Source organism: Lupinus angustifolius, chromosome LG01 (assembly GCF_001865875.1).
Source record: "Lupinus angustifolius cultivar Tanjil chromosome LG01, LupAngTanjil_v1.0, whole genome shotgun sequence".
In the NCBI taxonomy this organism is placed as follows: Eukaryota; Viridiplantae; Streptophyta; class Magnoliopsida; order Fabales; family Fabaceae; genus Lupinus; species Lupinus angustifolius.
The window spans coordinates 23,237,477-23,257,497 of NC_032009.1; the positions used below are offsets into that span (position 1 = coordinate 23,237,477).

The 20,021-nt window shown below is 33.2% G+C and overlaps 2 protein-coding genes and 1 long non-coding RNA gene across 6 annotated transcripts; 1 reads left to right on the forward strand and 2 right to left on the reverse strand.

The window, feature by feature from the left end:
• On the reverse strand, nucleotides 1,485-2,196 carry LOC109356833. Its single transcript, XR_002108793.1, has 3 exons — nucleotides 2,124-2,196; nucleotides 1,935-2,038; nucleotides 1,485-1,813 (listed from the first exon to the last, which is right to left on the reverse strand). It is a non-coding gene; the product is annotated as an uncharacterized LOC109356833 (long non-coding RNA).
• Nucleotides 4,214-8,453, forward strand: LOC109356814 (GTP-binding protein SAR1A-like). Of its 2 annotated transcripts, none has more exons than XM_019600377.1 (3): nucleotides 4,214-4,441; nucleotides 4,553-4,684; nucleotides 7,979-8,453. In XM_019600377.1, exons 1-3 carry the CDS (start codon nucleotides 4,313-4,315, stop codon nucleotides 8,297-8,299), a joined length of 582 nt encoding a protein of 193 aa, XP_019455922.1. In that variant the 5' UTR covers nucleotides 4,214-4,312; the 3' UTR covers nucleotides 8,300-8,453. The 2 variants fall into 2 exon arrangements, with proteins under 2 accessions (XP_019455922.1, XP_019455914.1); XM_019600369.1 differs by lacking the exons at nucleotides 4,214-4,441; nucleotides 4,553-4,684 and adding exons at nucleotides 6,113-6,311; nucleotides 6,423-6,554.
• LOC109356839 (calmodulin-binding transcription activator 5-like) lies at nucleotides 9,706-18,715 on the reverse strand. 3 transcript variants are annotated; one of them, XM_019600418.1, is made up of 14 exons: nucleotides 18,612-18,715; nucleotides 18,297-18,382; nucleotides 17,802-17,927; nucleotides 17,206-17,321; nucleotides 16,428-16,516; nucleotides 16,184-16,229; nucleotides 15,363-15,477; nucleotides 14,816-14,935; nucleotides 14,678-14,736; nucleotides 12,993-13,421; nucleotides 11,955-12,652; nucleotides 11,191-11,737; nucleotides 10,120-10,428; nucleotides 9,706-10,040 (listed from the first exon to the last, which is right to left on the reverse strand). In XM_019600418.1, exons 2-14 carry the CDS (start codon nucleotides 18,364-18,366, stop codon nucleotides 9,984-9,986), a joined length of 2,781 nt encoding a protein of 926 aa, XP_019455963.1. In that variant the 5' UTR covers nucleotides 18,367-18,382; nucleotides 18,612-18,715; the 3' UTR covers nucleotides 9,706-9,983. The 3 variants fall into 3 exon arrangements, with proteins under 3 accessions (XP_019455963.1, XP_019455972.1, XP_019455955.1); XM_019600427.1 differs by having other exon boundaries at nucleotides 12,993-13,406; nucleotides 18,297-18,433; nucleotides 18,612-18,710; XM_019600410.1 differs by having other exon boundaries at nucleotides 18,297-18,433; nucleotides 18,612-18,710.

Here is a 20,021-nt window from a genome sequence, read left to right on the forward strand (position 1 = left end):
TACTTAAAAATTAAATTTTAACTTAAATATATTTTTTTAATCAATCATAAGGTCATTGAAGTAACAAAACAGATGTACACCCACTTTAAAGCTAGCTTTTAAAATACACACAACTATTATTTTGCAATTACAAAGTTCAAAACTTTCAACTTTTTTTTTGTTTGTATAAGGGTAATTATTCTCTGAGTAAGGGAGTAATCCAATTTAGAGTGAATCAAACTCTCTTCACAAATAAGTTAACTATGTCAAGCAAACACTAACATTCACCTTAGTTGTCTTGAAGAAGGATACTTTCAACTTTTTTGGTATAAACAAGGTAAGGAACTAATACATTTTGGATCTTTGATTATCTCTCTCATGAACCCAACCAACTCTTCACAATAAGTTAACTTTCAAGCAAACACAATTTTCTTTACAATGACAAACATTCACCTTAGTCGTCTTGAAGAATGATACATGTAGACAAGGGATCGAGACTTGTTGCTGAAATTTGCTTGTTGACTTGGTTTGCAAATTGAATTTTGAAAAAGAAGAAAAATAGAACACTTTATGGGAACCAAGAAATACACACAAGATAGCTCGGCCTTTTTTTCCCTCCCTACCCCTCCAAAACTTATCACACAAACAAAACCTTAAGGATTTGGAGAAATTAATTAACTAATGCTTGGGGCTTCATTGGTTTTTCGACATTTGTAAAGAACGAACTCTCCTGTTTTAAATTTTGTACATGACAGGGAATTAATATGCCACCTGAGACAATCAGTTAGATGCAATTAACACGCACCAACATCTTAACCAGAAATTTACACCAAAAAACATGCTAAAATACCAATAAAGGATAATAGACTTGGTAATTAATGTCAACTTTTGCTAATCAGAAATTTTGCAAAAAATGGAATAGAACTGAGCATATTCCATCCCACAGTCAAACTTTCCCTGAAATTGGTGATAAAGGGTGAAAAAGAGAGAGAAAATAGTTCCATAATCCTCTCGATTACCCTACATACTACATACCAAATCCACTGTGCCATAGTCCTGGTGGAGAATGCCCCATAAAACTAACGGAAGAGGAAACATATCCATGTGGGTCTCAAGTGAACCACTGGCATTCCAATACCACGTACTATGGGAAAGACATGTAGCAGAAATTAATCTAAAGGTAATGTTGCTAGGATTGGGATAAAACCAATACAAACTTAGTTCATGTGAAGGAAAACAAAACTGCAACCTATACTTAAGTTAAATTGAATTAAATCATAATACAAAACAATTTCATTGGTCTAGGTGAGCCTATGATCACAAATCTTCCCAAAAAGATATAACATTGACTCTAAAATTTTCTCCACAATCAACCGTCCTTTTTTCTAGTAAAATGTGTTACCATTATACAAAAATCTAAGCTTGTTCCAAATTGAATCTAGAACTAAAAGCAGGCTACAATGATAATCATTAACAGAACAAATCATACAGAATATAGCAGTGACTGAAAAAACAAGTAAATCAACTAAAATATTCCAGTGATAAAATTTCAAGGGTCTTAAACATAAACCAGTAACAAACACATTATAAGCATACTGCAACCTCTCTGTCATAGTTAAATCGAATACATGAAAAACAATACATTACTAATGATAATTTAAAACAAAAAGTTACCATCAAAACTCACAGCTGAAATAAGAAAATCTAAATTGAAGATCATAATATCTCAGCTCCATTTGAGAATGGCACTTTACTCTTCATCAGTTCCGATTTCACCGTCCTTCTTGTTATGCTTCCTTGCATACCTCTGGTTCCTCAAAAATTTGGGATCCATCTACAAAAATTACAAATAATTCAATATTATTATAACAAATGTTTCATAAAAAATCATAAATTTCAAATATAAAAATTAAAATTTTATATAGATGAAAAATTGAAAACTAAAAAGATTATACCCCTTTGGTGGAAGTGTGACGGTGCCTCTTTGGCTTTTTGATGCCATTCTTGTGGGCCTTGTAGGATTGGTTGTGAGCTGTGTGATTCTTCGACTTCGCCATTTCTGCAAATTGATTTAAGGAAAACAAAATTAGAGAGTGAAGGAAGAAAAATTGTGAAAATATTTGTTGAAATTGAAGAGAACGAACCTTAGATCAGAGGGGAAGTGAAAGTGCAGAAAAAGGCTAGGGTTTTTGGAGGTAGATGAAGTTGGAGATTGAGTAGTTTTATATCAAAGAAACGAAACCCTAAAATATTCGAAACCTTAAATGACTATAATACCCTTATTGGGTGCGGTTTGACATGGGCCGAATGGAAGGGAGGTAGGGCCACATGAAAAGGCCCAAAATCAATTTATTGGAGGGGGATAGAGATGAATGTACTTTAGGAAATTATTGAACCAATATTTCTTATTATTTAAGAGTTTGGGACAGATTAAGGTTTGTTCTTACTCGATCCTAAATGTTGGTTGAGTCATTTTTAAATCAAAATTAGTCTTAAACTTGAAACTAATTCGACCCTAAATATCGATCAGATTGACCTTTAAACCCGAACCTGGCCTGGATCCGATTAAATATAATACATACTATTTTAGATAAAATATTCTTAATGTTATTTTTTATTAATGTAATTTGACATATAAATTATATATATGTATGTATATATTATGTAAAAATTAAAGAAACAATGATACTTTTGACAAGAAATTTGTCATTACTTTATACACATTTGTATAGAGACACATACAAACATGATAAGTGAGTAAGCATGGGTCAGGTCAAGCGGGGTCATGTTTGGTCTCTATCTAATCCTAAATATTGATTGGATCTAATTTTTGAACCAAAATTTGACTCTAGACTCAATAAGACTCAAGTCTATTCGGGTCTAATCGTGATCAAACCACATATAGTGAGTTTGTAGAATCAGATTTTGCTCACCCCTATTATTTACAATCATAATAACCATCCCCGACAGCAATCCTTAATAAGGGACATAACAAGAAAACTAAAACTAAGGTAAAGAGTGAATATGATTAGGGATATTTATAGTTTAGATCAATTTTGAGTTAAATATAATATTATAGAAAAATAAATATAAGATCATGAGAGAAAAACATTATATGTAATCTAATCACACATTTTAAAATTATGAAGTTGCAGTTAAGGGAAGTGTGTGCAAATAATTGGTTTAGTGAAAGTGACATTTGTTGGAAAAGAGAATTACAAATCTCAACATAGATTAATTTTTTACCCAAAAAAATAATAAAATATTTTTGGTAGTACAGAAATGATAAACAAGTTTTATTTTTGTATATAAATGTAAGGTTAATCGTGGTTCCATCTTCAATTGTTAGGGAATATATTTAAGTTTGAACAAGTATGTATTGATGTACTCATAACTAATTCACTAAAGTACATAAATTACACAATACTAAGAATAAAATTGTGATCATATATATTTATTTCATAATGAATTTTATTGATTGAATCATACTAAAAAAACTATCTATTGGTAAGTTACTATTTTAGTTTACATATTAATATATGTAACTTATAAAATGTATAATTAAATTTAAAATTACATACTTACTTACAAAGATGTGTGAATACAAACAAGCATTACATGTATTCACGTCATTACCATCCAGGTTTAAGGATAAACAAATTTGATACTTAAAATATGGTACAATTCATAATATAACAAACTTTGTAGTGAGAAAGCCAAAAACATTGTAACCATAAATAAATACAAGCTTGGTGCACCTCAAGTATGCAACCTAATCCATAGTTTGGAGATAAATTTTGTTATACATGAAAATCATCTAAATTATTATTTATTATCTTTATTGTTTCGTACCCAAAACACTAGTCTCAAATCTATACTCATGGACAAATTTGGAATCGAAGTAATACTAATAACCCCTCTAAAAAACAAATTAATTAATCAAATTTATAACTAAGAAGCCAGCCACTACTTTCATACAGGAAAAAAATATAATAATAATATGACTATCATTTATATTTAATTATTATTAACTATTCAAAAAATTAAATAATTTAAATAAATAATATAATAAATACATATAAATCTTTATAATAATAATAATATCGATATTACAATTTTTTTTGATAGATGAGTATTATGTTCTATCCATAGGAAATAAGAAAGTAAGAAAAAAAAATAGAAGTGCATTTTTCCAACCACATGCGTTTGGAACATTGAATTGGGGAACCTTGAATGATGACATAATCAATGTAACTAGTTATATGGCCAAAAAGACAATCTAGTACTTGGGTGGGATCTCATTTTGCTTTTGGTTTGGATCTGAAATCAAAACATGTTCCTTTTCGATTGGTTCTATGGCATTCTTGCTTCCTTAGGTCTTTGGCAAAAAGAAGCTAAGATCCTTTTCCTTGGTCTCGATAATGCTGGAAAAACCACCCTTCTTCACATGCTCAAAGACGAGGTTACTTTTTTCCCTCAAAATTGAATAAATTTACATTTTCTTCTATAGTATATATGTTTTTGGGTTTGAATAGATAAAAAATGTGATTTTTTTAAATGGGGTATTTTGAAGAGATTAGTTCAGCACCAACCAACCCAACACCCAACTTCAGAGGAATTGAGCATTGGGAAGATCAAGTTTAAAGCTTTTGATTTGGGTGGTCATCAAGTTGCTCGTAGAGTCTGGAGAGACTATTATGCTAAGGTCAATTATCCTTACCTTATGATGCTTCAATCTATTCATAATTTTCGGTTTTTACCCCTCTTCAATGATATGCACTTTTATAAGATTTTTAATTTCTGAAAAGAGGGATTTGCTTTATAACATAGTTTACAGTCTTGTAAATTGTAATAATGATGCAAAATTTGGTAAATCATTTATCCAAATGAATCATTTTCTGGTACTTGTACCTGCACCTTTACTGCATTCCTTGTAAGTTGTAACTTGTAACTATGATTTATAATATGGACTACTTGGTTAATATTTTATTTCTGCACTATAATAGTTAGTTTGTACTTATATTGTTTTGTTACAGCATTGGTGCATAATTTCTTTTCGTCGGATGTTCTCAAATCGTTCAAATGAATGAGCTTAACGTGATCTTCATTTGGTTTCTAACAAATGGGATTGCCTTTGTGCCCAGGGAGTTGGGAGGAAGTGTTGTGGTGATCACCTTGTTACCATTCACTTCCTCTTCTATATTATATAGATAGTGAATATTTTGCTCTATGCATATTTGCTTTCTAGTGGATATGTTGGAACATTGTTCTTGTTTGATTTCTTTAGTCATTGAAACATGTTTGATAGAAGGTCTTTTATACATGTTAATCTTTCATTAGATCCCAATTGCCTTTGATAAGGTTGGTTTCACTCCTCGTTGAATTCTACTTGGTTTATTCATTGTTGTTCATTTCCAATTTGGAATGCCAGCTTTTCATTATCTGTTTTGTTCTCTTCCCTATTTTGTTGATGTTCTGGAAACCTTCGAGATTCCCTAGATGTTTGTCTTAGATTCTAGCACTGTGCAATTTTGATCCATCCTTCTTTTTTAACATGTCACAATACCTAACTTACATCTGGCTTGATTTTCATATGTGCCCACTAATTCAGCAAGCTATGCCTTCGTAATCTGAGATAAAGCCTTTTGTATTTATCTGATTCATGGTAGGCAAATATTATTTGTGGAAATTTCATTGATAGCATTCCTGTTAACCTTGCAGGGTGTGTTCTACTTGTAGCTATCTTAACATGCTCAACTTTTCCTGATGAAAATTAGAACTAAAAAAGCACAGTGAAAGGAACAGATAAAAGATGTATGGATCTCTTAAAAGAGCTAGTTATCGATTTTCTAACAAATTTGAAGTATTAGACGAAGCAGAAGTTCTAAATTGATATTTTCTTAAACCTTGGGGGAGGAGAGCTATTCATTAAGATAAGCTTGGAGTTAATTTGATGGTTATTAGTATTCGGAGTTAATTTGATGGTTGATGGTTTCTTCAAGAACAACTGTTTTTCACCGTATTCCCCTGGATTTTAAAATATATTTGCTGTTTGTAAACACATGCTTAATCTGCAATGACTCGTATGCTGGTGTTGCTTTAGAATTCATATCTATGCTGGCTTTCCAGGTTGATGCGGTAAAGACAATCTAGTACTTGGGTGGGATCTCATTTTGCTTTTGGTTTGGATCTGAAATCAAAACATGTTCCTTTTCGATTGGTTCTATGGCATTCTTGCTTCCTTAGGTCTTTGGCAAAAAGAAGCTAAGATCCTTTTCCTTGGTCTCGATAATGCTGGAAAAACCACCCTTCTTCACATGCTCAAAGACGAGGTTACTTTTTTCCCTCAAAATTGAATAAATTTACATTTTCTTCTATAGTATATATGTTTTTGGGTTTGAATAGATAAAAAATGTGATTTTTTTAAATGGGGTATTTTGAAGAGATTAGTTCAGCACCAACCAACCCAACACCCAACTTCAGAGGAATTGAGCATTGGGAAGATCAAGTTTAAAGCTTTTGATTTGGGTGGTCATCAAGTTGCTCGTAGAGTCTGGAGAGACTATTATGCTAAGGTCAATTATCCTTACCTTATGATGCTTCAATCTATTCATAATTTTCGGTTTTTACCCCTCTTCAATGATATGCACTTTTATAAGATTTTTAATTTCTGAAAAGAGGGATTTGCTTTATAACATAGTTTACAGTCTTGTAAATTGTAATAATGATGCAAAATTTGGTAAATCATTTATCCAAATGAATCATTTTCTGGTACTTGTACCTGCACCTTTACTGCATTCCTTGTAAGTTGTAACTTGTAACTATGATTTATAATATGGACTACTTGGTTAATATTTTATTTCTGCACTATAATAGTTAGTTTGTACTTATATTGTTTTGTTACAGCATTGGTGCATAATTTCTTTTCGTCGGATGTTCTCAAATCGTTCAAATGAATGAGCTTAACGTGATCTTCATTTGGTTTCTAACAAATGGGATTGCCTTTGTGCCCAGGGAGTTGGGAGGAAGTGTTGTGGTGATCACCTTGTTACCATTCACTTCCTCTTCTATATTATATAGATAGTGAATATTTTGCTCTATGCATATTTGCTTTCTAGTGGATATGTTGGAACATTGTTCTTGTTTGATTTCTTTAGTCATTGAAACATGTTTGATAGAAGGTCTTTTATACATGTTAATCTTTCATTAGATCCCAATTGCCTTTGATAAGGTTGGTTTCACTCCTCGTTGAATTCTACTTGGTTTATTCATTGTTGTTCATTTCCAATTTGGAATGCCAGCTTTTCATTATCTGTTTTGTTCTCTTCCCTATTTTGTTGATGTTCTGGAAACCTTCGAGATTCCCTAGATGTTTGTCTTAGATTCTAGCACTGTGCAATTTTGATCCATCCTTCTTTTTTAACATGTCACAATACCTAACTTACATCTGGCTTGATTTTCATATGTGCCCACTAATTCAGCAAGCTATGCCTTCGTAATCTGAGATAAAGCCTTTTGTATTTATCTGATTCATGGTAGGCAAATATTATTTGTGGAAATTTCATTGATAGCATTCCTGTTAACCTTGCAGGGTGTGTTCTACTTGTAGCTATCTTAACATGCTCAACTTTTCCTGATGAAAATTAGAACTAAAAAAGCACAGTGAAAGGAACAGATAAAAGATGTATGGATCTCTTAAAAGAGCTAGTTATCGATTTTCTAACAAATTTGAAGTATTAGACGAAGCAGAAGTTCTAAATTGATATTTTCTTAAACCTTGGGGGAGGAGAGCTATTCATTAAGATAAGCTTGGAGTTAATTTGATGGTTATTAGTATTCGGAGTTAATTTGATGGTTGATGGTTTCTTCAAGAACAACTGTTTTTCACCGTATTCCCCTGGATTTTAAAATATATTTGCTGTTTGTAAACACATGCTTAATCTGCAATGACTCGTATGCTGGTGTTGCTTTAGAATTCATATCTATGCTGGCTTTCCAGGTTGATGCGGTAGTTTACCTGGTTGATGCCTATGACAAAGAGAGGTTTGCAGAATCAAAGAAGGAGCTTGATGCCTTGCTTTCAGATGAATCATTGGCAAATGTTCCATTTCTGGTGCTAGGCAACAAGATCGACATTCCATATGCTGCTTCCGAAGAAGAGCTACGATATCATCTAGGCCTGACCAATTTCACCACAGGAAAGGGAAAGGTAAGTCTTACCGAGTCCAACCTTCGTCCTCTTGAAGTGTTCATGTGTAGCATTGTCCGGAAGATGGGGTATGGTGATGGCTTCAAGTGGGTTTCTCAATATATCAAGTAGAGTCGGGCTACATTTTTCTTCGTTCCCCTTTCCCTTGTCAACCAGCACTGCCTTCAGATACATCAAAAGGAGTTTTATCTTTGTTTTTGCTTTTGATGTTTGGATTATTTGATACAAGTGCAGTAATATATCATTATGTCCTACAATTTGTATCCTTAGAGATTTCTTTTTTTGTGTGGTGGGAGATATTCAATGTTGAAATATTGAATTGTATTGTTGTGTTGAATGACTGGGGAGAAACACAAAGTCACAAATAAATTTTGGAAAATCTTATTCCAATCTCTTCTTGGTTCATTTTGACTGGAAGCTTAGTTTTTACTTATTTCTTTCTTGTGATCCTATTATGCTTGACAAATATGAAAATAAGGAATGGAATGTGTCTGAATCATCTCACAGTTATGCCTATGACTATACAAAGATGTGATTTATGAACTGTGTCATGAGCAATGTTCATCAATGGTATTTATTTCTTTTGTAGGTGAAGTTTTTAAGGGGATGTGGAAAATTGTGCAACTTTTTTAAACTTAGGTCTTCATATTTTATGTCTCCTAGCTTTATCAACTAAGCTAACTTTTGAAGACAATTTTAACTGATGATTTGGTCAAGACAATAATGATGGTATGCCAGATAGTTGATACGAGATATAAATAAGTACAAATAGTATAAGTATAAATAGTACTAGAAATTTGGTTAGTTTGTGATTGAATGCACATATTTTACTATCATGTAAAAAAGTATTGAGTTCGAGTTTTTGAATATCTAGTTGGGTTAAATAATTGGTATAGAAAGTTTTGTCATCCATAATAATCTTATCTACTCCAATAAGATTTTCTTTAAGAAAGTTAATTAGGTGCAATATTAGGTATGTGGACATAATTAGAATTGATACAAATAATATACTACTCCTAGAGGAGAATGTAATTTTTTTCCAAGGCCTAAGTGAGCCCAAGGGAGAAAATGAGGATAACAAAATTGAGTTTGAGATATAAAGTATTAGAGGAATGAACCATATCACTTTCCTTATATCTTTTCTAACCAACTGCAATATTAATGTGAACCAACACAATACATTTAAGGAAATTTTTTACTTTTAACAACTCTATATTCTACTTTACTTCAAATCTCACTTTCAAAAAAATCTACAAACCGATCCAATTTCATTTTCTTGTTTTCCCTGAAATCAAAGACTTTCTATTTCATTTTAATATATTTCTAGTGCAGAGTATTGTTCCCTTTTTTTTGTAGTTAACAAAGCTTGTATTGCAGTCTAATTGGTAACTAAGATTGCAGAACCAATAAACTATGGTTGAATGTTCAATGGCTCAGTGCCTGTTAGACATTAGAGATTTGGTGGCAATAATCTAAGAACACTTGTGACCAATGATAATGAAGATAATATTCAACTTTAGGAGAGCATGTTATTTCAGTTGGAACTAGATCTTAGAATTGAAAGTATCAACCATAGAAGCCCAGCTACACATTAAAATTTCAGAGCTTGAGTTGAAAGGGACAAATGGTTTAAATCTACTACACTAGCAAATTTACAAGAACTATAGAATGTACAAAAACAACACCAACCTCCCCTAACATATCACTAGTTTGTCACAAGAATTTTGAGGTGTTGGGTGCATCAGAAAAATACTTGCCATTCTAGGAACTAAGCCTAGATTTGGAAACCTATCCCTCACTTGCATTGCATCTCAACTTCAGTGTTGAGGAGTTCTTCATATTCCCGTTCCAGCTGCACAAAGGAATTGTACATGTAAATATACAAGCAAACTCAAATCATGGAACTAATGTATTACTTAGAAATTAGTCACCTTTGCTTGATTAAGGGCCAACTTCATCCTCCTATATTCTTGTTGTGCTTTCTTAGAACGGAACATGGCTTGCACACGTACTACAGATCTCTCAACACGTTCTGAAGCTTGTTTCCTACCAGTCCGAAAGAAGTCCTCCTCAACATCGCTTTCCTGCTTCTGATCTTCGGCTGCTTCCACATGATTAACCTGGAGACCACGGAAGCCTCTTCTCTTTAAACGCCAGCGAAGCACTGCTTTCTCGACCACACCAACAGACCAAAGAATTTTACGATAATGCTTCCGCAATTTAAAACACCGGAAAGCAGCCTGCATTGTAACATATGCAATCAGTCTTCCTGGATGTAAAGTATACTAAACTAGTCTAGCAGATGCAAGCCAATTAGCCAAACAAATCTGCTGGTCTGATTCTCATATCTGGAAATATGGGATTGATTTATGACTTCGTTACTTGCTATGCTAGACTTTAAAATTTTAAGCACGGAGAGGACTAATATCCTGTCATGTATATTGTGAACTCAATGGCGTCATGTGAGCCAAAAAAAGAGAGGAAAAGGAGACAAGAAACAATTACACATGCACAAACATATATATGATAGTTAGATATATTTTACCCTCCCTTGAAACAACAAAAACGACATTTTCAAGTGTCTATCGCTCTCCACAATGTTTCTTCAATGGTCTCATTAATGTTAAGGTGATTAGCATTAGCTATGACTAGATGAGAAAGAAATTAAGGTTAGAATATCATTCCTAGAACCAATATTCCTTCCATGCTGTATCAACAACCTCTAGGTAGCTTAATTACAAACTTTAAAAATTAATTTAATCCATTGAAAATAAAATCAACTGACTGGATAAAGCTCAGGTGTTTTATGACTAGGTTCTTGGATGTGTATAAGTGCACTCATACTTTGTGGAGATCATGTTAACATTTGTACTAACTGACATCATTCTGTAGTCAACTAATCAGTTAAGAATATGACAAACAAAATAACATGGATTTACAATCTAGCATATGTTTTACTCGGTACAATTAGCAATAGCAGAGGCAGGAAGAGTAGCTCTTACTTGGATTTTGATAGCTTGACGACGCATGTTGAGAAATTCCTTACGAGTCTTCCATGTACGGTATGTATGCTGAATGCGAGCAGCAGCTGCCATAATTTTCCTTGTCTCAAAGTTACGAAAGGCATGCTGAATCTTCATTGCGGCAACTATTGCACGAGCTTCACCCTCTGGACTGAAAAATTCAACTGCCTCCGTTCGCAATTTTAGGGAGTGCTCCCTAAATGCAGCCTGTATGCGTGCTGCTGCCTCAGCAGCCGTTCGGTAAGCTGTTAATGTATCCTTCAGGTATGCCTGGTCCTCAGTAAGATTCTCATAACCTACTGGTTCAGTCGTGCTAGTTTCCAGTGAGCCTCTAATATTCCCAGCTATGCTCATGTCATTGAAATGCTCAACTAGAGACTTTTCTGAAAGATATGCTGCTAAGCCATCATAACCCTTCATATAAGCTATATCCGCAGCAGTACATCCACCAGGATTTTGTGGATTTGGATCCGTGACCAAATTTGGCTTTGCCCCAGCAGACAACAGAGTTGCAACCATTTTCTCCCTGTAATCACAGATTTTAAATAAAAAATCCATCATAAGTTCATGCTGCCTATTTAGTCACTTTCATGCTAAATTCATATAGGTTAATTATATGCATGTCTTGTTATCTGCATGGAAAAAGAAACAGAAAAAAAAGAGTGTATTGTGAAACTGATTTTAGCACAACGTGGCAGCAGCAAGGCTAATGATTTAAACAAGTGGGGTACTTGTGTATACACCTTCCATAATATGCCGCCCAGTGAAGAGCTGTCCATCCAAATTTATCCCGAAAATCCAGCGACAAGCCTGCCCACGAAAATAAGGAAACAGCCCAAGTATACTCCAAAATTGCACACAAATGGATTACACTTTGGCCTTGCGCATCAAACTCGGTAGTCTTACAGCCTGAAACAATCCTTTCCAACAGCCAGTCCTTTAGTCTGTTTTTCAATGCAATCCCAAATAGGGCATCTTTTGCTTGTGAAAATGGAATTTTGTTGTCTTCAGTTGACTTCATCAAGTACTGCCAACTATTGGAAATGTATGACGTTTTGAAGGCAAATTGTCTGGCCTCCTTTAGTGCATTAGGTGACACGTTACTAGAGAAAACATCAAGGATCTTTTGTTTAGCAAAGAGCAAATGAGCAAGCTTCATTTGAATTTGGAACTCGTCCCAGTTGTCCTTCTGTTCCATAGAAACTGCAGGATCATGCAAAACAGTAGTACGATACTCGAAATTAACAAGTTGGCTAATTGGCTTATGGCCATCAAAGCTCAAATAGAGATTCACAAATCCAGGAGAATGTGGTGATACCCAGCATCGGTAAACCCCAACTTGAACAATTTCTGCAGGAACACTTACATCACCACAAACACACAATAGATTGGACTTTGAGAGGTGCTCATAGTCCTTATGAAAGAATCCAGTCAGCAGGACCTGAAAGAAGTACAGGAACTTACTAAGTCTGGTAACAATTGCAAAATTACAAAGAATTTATTGTGTTATACTTTGTTATCGTATACACAAATAAGATTTACATGCTTGCAGTCAGAGTGCTACTCATAACACTAACTAAAAATGAATTTTGGCAACATTGAAAAGAAAAAAAGATTTACATGTTTCACAGTTTAAAGCTTTAGAATTCTATAGGCATTCAAGATTTGAAGAAAAGGCAGAGAAATCAACTAAGTAACCAAATATGTTAGTGTTAAAGAAAGACACAATTATAACATAAAATAATTGCCAGTAAGTATATATATGAAAGGGGAAAGGAAACCTTTGATTTCTCAGTGGAAGACACCCAAGCCGGGGACACATCAGTGAGATTAAATACTTGTTCGGGCAGAGAAGATAGATGACTATTGACTACCAGGGGTGAATAAGAATCGTGAACAGATGAAATCGAGGATTCAAGAGCTGACTCATCTGCTGAACATGGTGAATCAGACATGATGTTCACCCACATTCCAAAGCTGTCCTGACTTTGCAATTTGTCATTGACAACATTGTTAAAGGAACCCACACCACTTGCAGAGACAGGATCATTCCTGTGCTCCTTTGGATTTACTTGATTCTCTATTGTCTGAAGATTAACACTTTCTGAAAAATTGTAAGGAACAGTATTGCTCCCAGCAATTGGCTGAGTTAAATTATCAAAAGAAGAAATTTCTGCAGATCGATCACTAGCTACCTGATGACAAAAACCCTGTATAAGTTATAGCAGCAACTATTACAAAGTAAGTGTCTCCAGAAGAAGAAAAATAACAGGGAGAAGAAGGAAGTAGCAAAGCAAGGAAATAAATCTGAGCCCTAGGAATATAAACAACCTCGGATTCAACATAATTCCAAGTCCTGCTTTTTCGAAATGGCTGTAGCTTTTTAATGTAGTTATTGGTGATTGGAAAAACAATACAATAAGGATTAGTTTGGGAGTTAGATTTTGGAGGGGAAGGAAGGGAAAGGGAAGGCTTGGGAGTTAACTCACAAGTGCATTTCATGGCTCTCAAGCCTTCCCTTTCCCTTCCTTCCCCTCCAAAATTCAACTCCCAAACTAACCCTAAAGGAAAAACAGCATTGTAACTCCTTATCATCTACAATGAAACATGAATTTAACAGTGTTAAAACCAGGAACGGCTCCAAAGGGAAGCAGCCATGGGTATCTGCCCCCCGCTTCCATATATTTTGTACAAGGAAAATACTAACGAGTGCCCTAAGGTCATTGTTTAAGGATTCAAAAAATGGAAGCTATGCATTGGAAAGTGATGTAATTAATAACTTGAAAATCTTAAAAAGTTGTGATTTCCGATGTAAGGTTTCTACTTCTTGTTAGCATGACCCTTTTTATAAATATTTCCATATATCCAGCCCCTCCCACAGATGCTTTCTGGATCAATCCCTGGTTAAGACACACATGAACTGCTGCCGAGTTGGATGCTGAATGCCTGAGTACCTATCAGATCTGTTGTAAAGAAATTTAAAACCACACTATTACATGCACTTAAAGAGGATGACATGTTCTTTTGATAAATTTTGAAGGACCAAGGATAAGGAAGCCAAACTTTAGTAGCACTGTGAAGTTTTTGCTGTTCCTCAGCATGTTTGGTTGGAGAAGGATCCCTGCATTGTTATGGGTCTCTTAGCCCCTTGGTTTGCTTTTGGATAGGTTAGTGATTTTGGCTTCTCTCTAGTGATTAACTCATGGTATTTTCAAGGGAGTTTCCACCACTAATATCCACAAAGCAGCCTTGCTAGATCTTTGAATCTGTTGTTTATCTAGTTCTTTCAATTTTCGGCATTGGAAGATATCTTAGGCTACACTTACTTTCTCTAATAAAATTTCTCTTTCCATTCAAAAGGGGAAAAACAAAAGACTATCTTTCCCACGAGCAAAACTTAAATGGGAAGGACAATATAGAAAAGACAAATGAATACAAAAGAAAGAAAAATCTAATATTATCTTACATTGTTGAAACTGTTATTCAGTAAAGCTTGATTTTGTTGATCAAAAAATTGAACTTTGCCTGCACAAAATTGAATTTTGTTATAAAATAATAAGGTGCTTCTCAGACAAGAGATTGGTGCTAAAGCACAATCAGTTACCTTCATTAGGCACAGTAGAGGTATTAAGATCATTTGCAAGCACTAGGTCATCCCATTCAAGTGTATTTATCTCGTGAAGCCTCAGTTCATGACTTTTGGCTGCTGAATTGTGATTAATCTCTGTTCATCCCCAAAACAGAATGGATGAGAACATATATACCCTGTCAAGTAAAGACAACTATACTATCCATGACACACACACACACACAACCCCATAATTATCATAGATACATGACATTACTTTGGTGATTTTTTTGTTTATTTTCATATACCCGGTCATGTTTCAAAAAAAAAAAGAATTCTTATCATCTGCTTACTTGGAAACATGACCAGAACAAAAATGTGGTGAGAGGAATTTATGTGCAATAAGTAAAGTCATGCAAATTCGATATGTTCTTTTCTCTTAACTCATGGTCATGCCTCTCATCGTTTCCACGTAAACTCTTAACATCTTCAAGATTAAAAATAAATGTTTCAAATAAATGGTATAAACTTTTCCTACTGAACTGTGTCACTTGTAAAAAGATGGACTACAGTTATTTCTCACCACCAGCATATGAAGTGTTGGTCCCCGAATCTATTTCTTCTAATATAATCCATGGTGCGACTGGATCAGAAGAACTAGAGTTTGAATTCACAGGAGTGACAGGAGAACCTTGCACCTGTTTCATAAACCATGACCAAGCATAGGTTACAAAGACAAGTTGTATCCATTATCGTGATCAAATGGTAAAGCATGAATGGCACCTTCAGCATGAGTTTATGTCTAAACCCTAAACTCAGCTCAAAAATTGAGTTTATAATAGCATGCTTAAAGTATACTTAGAAGTAGTCTTAAAGAAGGTTCTTAAACAATCATGCCCTTAGAAATGAAGGTTGTGTCAATAGTTTCTCATGCCCCAACCCAACTTACCCACAACATATCAAATAGGACAAAACACGTGACCTAATAAAATTAATGGTCATACCACTTGTATTACTAATCAAAGTTTGGAGCTTATATACCATCATCAAAACTGAAACAAATCATTTTTGTACTAGGATATTCCTTCAAATGCATGTAACTGTAAACAACATTATATAAGGTGCTTCAATTACCCACAAATAAAAGAAACTATGCTCTCTACGCAGGGAACTAATGCAATTTTCAACCAGACCAATTGAAAAAAAGGTGTTGCTGTACTAAATACTCCAGACAAGTTCAAATGCCTAAAACTATATTTACTCACCTAAGATCACAAACTGACTAATGACAATGTTATGTATGTGATCTTTCTTCAAGCCAAAACAACAAAATCATGAGTCATTGTTTGTAAGGTGAAAATAAACTTCAAACGGAAAAATGATAAAGGAAATGATGAACTCAACCTCCTGTGTTTCACGGTAATGAACAAGAACTATGTGTTCCACACTCCTGAAAAGTAAAAATGAGAGCAATTATAAATCAAATTACTGAATCGTGATTACTATTTGCAAACTTGTTTTATAATTCCGTTTTAACCAATATATGCAAGAATTAGAGAAGCACCATAACTACAACATAGTTCAGAAGTACATAGTTGAATAGCATGTTGGAATTGGAGCCTTAAGAGTTAACTATTGATATGCATACTTATCAAGCAGCCAATAACATCTACGAACAAAGCCCGGGTTATCTTGGCCATGTGCATAATATACGTGGATCCTTTCTTCATTACCAACCTGATTGATGGAAAAAGGAAAACATTGACCAGAAAGAGTGTCAAATATACAACATCAACTATTCAATCTAGCATAATCAATAACCAAAAAATTAGAGGAGGGAAATATGAAATATGATCATAATAAACACTGTAATCTGATGGTAAAATCAAGAGCAGAAACGTAACCTATCCCCCAAATTTATCCAGAGAGAATGATAAAAACATGACTGAATCTTTTTGTGCAAATTATATAACATACAAAGCAGAGATAACAATGATAGAAATCAAGCACAATCCTATTATGAAGCAATGATACTTCAATATCCTTCATGTATCAGTATTCGATCATGTATTAAACGGGGTCGATATTATTCCTATTCGTGGGTACTACGCAATGATTTCTTATGACTATGACTTTCATTATGTATTTAGTGATTTCTAAGAAATATGTCCTATATTTGGAATTTCAAAACAACAATTATATGGTTATTATGTTCTATGAATTTTATGTGCATATTTTATATGCGAATTCCAAACACATTGTATCATATATTTTCAAGAATATGTGTATTGATGTATCATATACCTATCATATTTGATACTGGTATCGGTATCAATGCTTCATCTATGTACAGTATGTTAAAGATAATCACCACCATAAAATTCAATTTAACCCAGACATAAACACCCAAGAAAAAAAGTCCTCGCCTTTAAGTGCTCGTGAGCTTCTTTAACAGTTTTCCCATCTTTTTTCTTTTTCCAGTTATGCCCATCTTTTCGAAAGTTCCTAAGCATCTTGCGGTCAAATAATACAATAGTACCACCTGTTTACACACAAAATAATAATAATTAAAACACTGTCAATTGAGATTTGACATCATATGATCATAATATAATGAAAACTTATTACTTTGATGTGAAATAACTAATCGAGATTCAATTAGATACATGAATGGAAAAAACATTCACAGTGAGGCTTTGTAGTTTGTACTACTTCATTGGAAATATAATGATTAAACCATGTATACATCTCAACACTATTTATTAATCCCTGCTTCAACAACAAATAAAGGGTCTAGAAGTTCAACACATGCTACAAATCACGAAAAAATTAAGGAGTAAGATTATCGCGGAAAGCTTTCTATCATCACGGAATGTATTTTATGGTAATTAAGAAAGAGAGATTAACAGGAATGAAAATGGTGAAAAGTAGTCTATAAGAAATTAAACAGCGGAGCATATTGAAAATGACGCATATCGACTTCAGAAACCCCAAGTTACTTCTAATAGAAATAGATAATTACTTTTAGGCAAATTCACTGGCTTGACATGGATGGTAAAATACTTGGGATTGCAAAGTATGGCATGAATCTCATTCGGACGAAGCCATCTTGTTCTTGCTTCCTTCATAATGCTTCCCACATCCAGCTCTATGGAATAATATATAAGAAATTATTTCAGAACAACAAATAAACCAATATGAATAATACACATCGATCATTGATCATTGACCAAGCAATTAGTAATCTAGTTATTAGTTAAGATTTGCAGTGTGAAGTAAACTGCACCAGAAGTACATGGTGAAAATGTAAACTTTAATCTTTCTTTTAAATCTTATCTATCTTACAAATAATGGGTTTATACTATATATGCCAATATTACCATATTGAACAAAAAAATTAGAGTCACAGAAATATAACAAGATTGAAAATTTCAAAACTGATACTTTAAAAGGAAAAAAGATTATCGAGTTAAACAAAATATTAGCATAATTCAAAGATAAAGAGTGAAGCATGAACCTTGCATTGTGTGGAACCCATGTATCTCTGAACCCACTAACTCTTCCGCTAAGTTATTTGTCATCATCATAACCTCTTTCCAAATTCTGAACACGTTTTTTTCTCAGTCCAAAATCAGCAATTATATAACTTACAGTCTTATAAAAAACAAAATAAATCCGAAAAAGGTATGATTGAACAAAAAAGGAAAATCAACGAGGGAAAGTGTAATGATAATAATAACGGATCAATAATTGTAAGGGAACAACAAAAATAGCATGAAAAGTTAAAAGGATTGTTGGAAAAAACAGAAAAAAACGTGATGATGAAATTTACCTGATTGCAAAGAAGGGTGTGTCGTCGTCAGAAGAAAGAGAAATATGATCGTCTCGTCGGTGCTGAATCACACTCTGTTCTCTTCAAATCTTCGTTTTCCTTCGAACTCTCTCACTCTACTAATATATATATATATATATATATTAGATAATAATAAATGATGATTAAATATCATTAAATTAAATTAGATACGAATAGTAGATGATGTACTTATTTGTTATTGCATTTTTTTCATTTTGATACAGAATTAATTTTTTCAGGCTTCTGGTGTCTTTTGTAAACAAATTATTAAACTTATAGTATTTTGGAGAGTCTTACGTTATTAGAGTAACGTCTTATTAGTATTGTATATTTTTCATATACATGTTTCAATCTATGTAATTAAGTAAATGAAATATTTAAAAATTTCTTACATTACATGAAAATTAATATCATTCCTAGATTAAATGGGTTTTTATTCCACTTTAAAAAAATTATGCACTTATAATCCTATGTGGATTGTTATTAAATAACATTGGCTTGCCTATATAATTGATGTAGGTGGTGTGGGACAAAAAATTATGTGAATTGTATATAAATTAAACTCTAATATAATTGAGATTTTATTTTTATTTGCAATAAATTGGATTTTCTAATGAGATAATAAAATGTCAATTTTATCTTAGAAAAATGTTAGTACTTTTAAATGCTTAGTTCTTATTGTCTCAGGTACATCTAATACTCCCTAGTATATTCTAATACAGTTTTGATTATAAAAAAGTTTGCCTGGTCTATAAACTAATTACGTGTACCAACGAAGAAAATACAGCTACACACGAAAGGAGAAACTTCTCTAATAATTTTTTGCATCTATCACATCAATCTTGTCTTGGAATATAGGTGAAATAATTCGTTGTTATAATAATACCTAAAATACATAGTCAAATGATTGTTCATGCTAGTGTTGTATTTGCAAAAACTTGATAATAAGAAAGAAGTTATATTGGTTTTTTTGGAGGGAAACATATCTATTATCCTACAAAGTCTGGTGCTGTATGTATTAGTTATTTGTGATTAGTTGATTAAATATATTTAAGTTAAAAATCAATAATTAATTATTTTTCTAACCAATCATATGTGTGATAACATATACAATGATACAATTTATAAGACAACATATTTATATCCGTATTTTTACTTTCTACATAAATGAAGGTGGTAAAAGAAGAGTCTTCATTGAATAACAAATACTTGTGGCTGAATTAGGAGAAATAAAAGAAGAAGATTGAGAATAATTCAGTAAGGTCACCCACATCTGAAGCAAGCATAAAATAATTTAGAAGATGGTATAGAGGTTTTGAGTAAAATATGCTATTGCAAAGGTGTGACCATAAAAATTGGGAGCACATCCCATCTTTTATCGTGTTGCTC